Source organism: Fulmarus glacialis, unplaced genomic scaffold (genome assembly GCF_000690835.1).
Source record: "Fulmarus glacialis isolate BGI_N327 unplaced genomic scaffold, ASM69083v1 scaffold18295, whole genome shotgun sequence".
In the NCBI taxonomy this organism is placed as follows: Eukaryota; Metazoa; Chordata; class Aves; order Procellariiformes; family Procellariidae; genus Fulmarus; species Fulmarus glacialis.
In genome coordinates, this window is record NW_009213842.1 from 16,906 (window position 1) to 20,257 (window position 3,352).

The 3,352-nt window shown below is 60.1% G+C and overlaps 1 protein-coding gene across 1 annotated transcript in view; it reads left to right on the forward strand.

Annotated features, from left to right (window-relative positions):
• Positions 1–368: 368 nt before the first annotated feature.
• The window catches only part of LOC104077205 (scavenger receptor cysteine-rich domain-containing group B protein-like), a gene marked incomplete at both ends in the record, with an annotated part of 4,706 nt that continues 1,722 nt past the window's right edge, over positions 369–3,352 (forward strand). Inside the window, 4 exon segments of the mRNA XM_009578350.1 lie at positions 369–657; positions 659–707; positions 2,323–2,394; positions 2,748–3,068. Of these exon segments, the coding sequence (XP_009576645.1) occupies positions 369–657; positions 659–707; positions 2,323–2,394; positions 2,748–3,068 (731 nt within the window).

The window sequence follows — 3,352 nt, forward strand, 5'->3', positions numbered from 1 at the left end:
CATCATATGTCATCACGCGATGCCACGTGTCCGCTTTCCTCTCCTCCCGTTGGGTTATTGCCCAGGCCATTAGTAGGCAAGATGACGACATGATGGTGCATCTCATTTATGTATCGAGATGTGTTGAGTCTTCATGTCCGCTGCTTCCAGCAGATGAAGAGAAGCCCATGCCCCACCATCAGGTGGGCAGCAGCAAGCCAGCAGCGGCTTGGGCTACAGCAAAGGGTCACCATTTTCTGTACGGAGCAGAGATTTGATGCAGAGAGGGTTCACGCCCTCCCCGTGACACCCACCAAGTGTTTGTCACCTCCTGGCCCTGGGGCAGGCTCGTTGCCTGCTGAGGGACCTCTCTCTGCCCATCCTTCCAGAGATACGGCTCACCAACGGGCCCAAAAAAAGTCACGCAGCGGGCCCAGGCGGTGCCAGGGACGGGTGGAGATCCTCTACAACGGCTCCTGGGGGACGGTCTGCGATGACGACTGGGACATTGTGGATGCCAACGTGGTGTGTCGCCAGCTGGGCTGCGGCCACGCCATCACCCTCCCTGCCGCCATGACCTTCGGCCAAGGGAGCGGACCCATCTTCCTGGACAACGTGGACTGCAAGGGCTGGGAGGCAGCCTTGAGCGAGTGCTGGAGCCATGGCTGGGGCATCCACCAACGGTAATCACATGAGGCACTATGAGGACGTGGCTGTCGTATGCAACGGTAATGAGGCTGGGTTCCTCGGGGGCAAGGAGAGCAGGGGGGGTGTCTGCGGTCCTGCAAGCCTTGGTGTCTGCAGATGCCTTGGGGGAGCCCAAGGGTCGTATCTCAGAGCCTGTTCCTCTGAGCCTGGTTCAGCCAAACCTCCTCTGCCTCCCTCCTCCACCCCTTTCCTCAATTCAGGTCATCTCCCAGCTCAGCACGCTGGTGCTCCATAGGGTGACCAGCCTGTTTTGTGTTCCCCGTCACTCCCAGCTCAGGGACTTTGCAACCGCTCCGGCACGATCCCTGGGGAAAGAGCGCGTGCCCACCCACGCTCCTGCCTCTGAGTCAGCCGCTGCCCAACTGCTCTTTCCCCTTTTGACTTGCCTTTTTTTAAATTGCTGAGCTTTTCAGTAGGAAATGTTCCTAAAGGTGAGAAAAGCAGTGGAAAGTGTTTGAACTTGGCACGTGGAACAGCTCCGTGCCGACCCCTATATACCCTACATGTTCCTCCTGCATAGCTACGTAGGGTTTGCTCACCAGCCATGCATCAACGACCGGTAAACGTGAGGCTGTGCAGACCCAGAGCTCGGCCACGGCTGCAACTGCTCGGTGAATCCCTGAGTCCTGCAGCCGCGGGGCTTGGAAAAGGGGAGGCTGCTGGGCTGGCTGATGGGTTGGACCAGCAGCAACCAGAGAAAGGAGGTCGAGGATTGAGCAAAAACCCCAATTCAAGGAGCTGCTGGAAAGGAGATGCGGAAGGACTGAAGAAGGAGGTGGGGGAGATGGGTCTGAGGGCGGAGGAGCGGCTTGAGCCCTTAGGTGTTTGTAGCTTGGTTGGCGAAGGAGATCAGGAGATGCTCTGGGGTGGCCCTCAGAGATGCAGGAGTTTGACCCAAGCACCAGACCCCTAGGGAAGGTGCTCCCACCCATGCCGCATGGAAGCTTTCAAGAGCTTTCTGTCAGTTGTGGTTACAGAGGAAAGCGTGGAGCCAGACGGCTCTTCGCCGTGCTGGTGGGCTGGGTTTCCCGGGATGCTTCCCGCAGCCCTCCAGCATGCCTGTGGCCGGCGATCGGACCACTTGGCTCCGCTCCCATCCAGCTCCCTGCACCATCCCCAGATAATTTCACCAGCCCAGCCGAGGAGCTGGGACAAGATGGGCAATACAGTGGCTTGAAACAACAGTGTTAGCAAAAGAAATATAGGTAAAACCAGCAGGAAAATCAAAATATTACTGTTTTTTCCTATATTTATGCCATGACTTTGAATCCAAATCCCATGATAGGCGGGACCTGACTCCCAACAGCTCAGCGCGGCGTTATGATATAGTCCGGGTCCCCATGCCGTGCTGCCGGGCACAACTTTCCACCGTGCCAGCAGCCGAGGTCCTGCTTCCATCCGCCTCCCTGCACCTACAACCGGGCAGATAACCCTGGGCAGAGCAGTGCAGCTGCAAACCTCTCTTTCTTTCCCCATCGGGGCTGATTTGCTGCAAACCCTCTCGCTTTCCGCGGTGTGTGCTTGCCAGCGTGTCTGCAGGCCGGTGCCCGAGCCGGGGGAGCCGCGGGGCGGGCCGCAATGGATGCCGGCTCTCCGCTTCTGCAATGGATGCCGTCTCTCCGCTTCTCTTTTCAGAGCTCTCGCCCACGCAAGGCAGCGAAGGACCGACAAGCAGGACCCTCACAGCCTCGGTACAGGATGGGGAAAGTAAGCTGCTCGGCCGTCGCTTGCAGGGGCCCGTCCTGGCTGAGGGCTGGTAGAGAGCAGCGTCCCCCACCCGTCACCCGCTGTCCCTCCGTGAAGCACCCCGACTCTCCGGCTCCGAGGGGCAGAGCCCCGGGGACCCCGTCGTTGTGCCGGCCACGGCCAAACCTTATCCCAGAGGTTCACCGAGGCTCCCATCAGCCGGGCTGCCCTAAAGCATCGCCCCTTCCCTGCAGTCTCTCACCCGGTTTCTTTGCTGTCACGGGCACGGCTCGGTGGCATCGCTGTGCCGTGGCGTGTGCGGTGACCTCCTGGGGAAAGCAATGTCCTTCTCACCGCCTGCTGCCACCCTCCAGGTGATGGCAGCATCCGTCTGGTGAGCGGGACCGACACCTGCCGAGGCCGGGTGGAGATCTTCTACCGCGGGAACTGGGGCACCGTCTGTGACGACGACTGGGGCCTGAGCGATGCCAGCGTGGTGTGCAAGCAGGTGGGCTGCGGCCAAGCCCTGGATTACAAGAGCAACGCCTATTTCGGCTACGGCACGGGACGTATCCTCCTGGACAACGTCAACTGTGATGGCAGCGAGCCCTTCCTCTCCGCCTGCTACAGCCTCGGCTGGGGCATCCCCATCCATAACTGCGGCCACCACGAGGACGCTGGGGTCATCTGTACAGGTACCGGAGCAGAGATCACCATGGGGGCTGTCCCCTGGGAGGAGAAAAAATCCAGGGACATCCTGGTCCCCAAGGAGAAATGGCCTCAGAGGGATGCTGACGTGCCCAAGGTCAGGCAGGGACCTGGGCTCTGCGCTGCGGGAACGTCCATTCTCCTTATCTCATCCTGGCGCTCCGGAGCAGGCTGCGACACTGAGAGCCTTGGGACACGGCCCGAGCAGCAGTTTGCAAGGGAAATGCATCTGCCTGCCTGCCATTTCCCTGCTCTGCCGGCTGGGAAACAA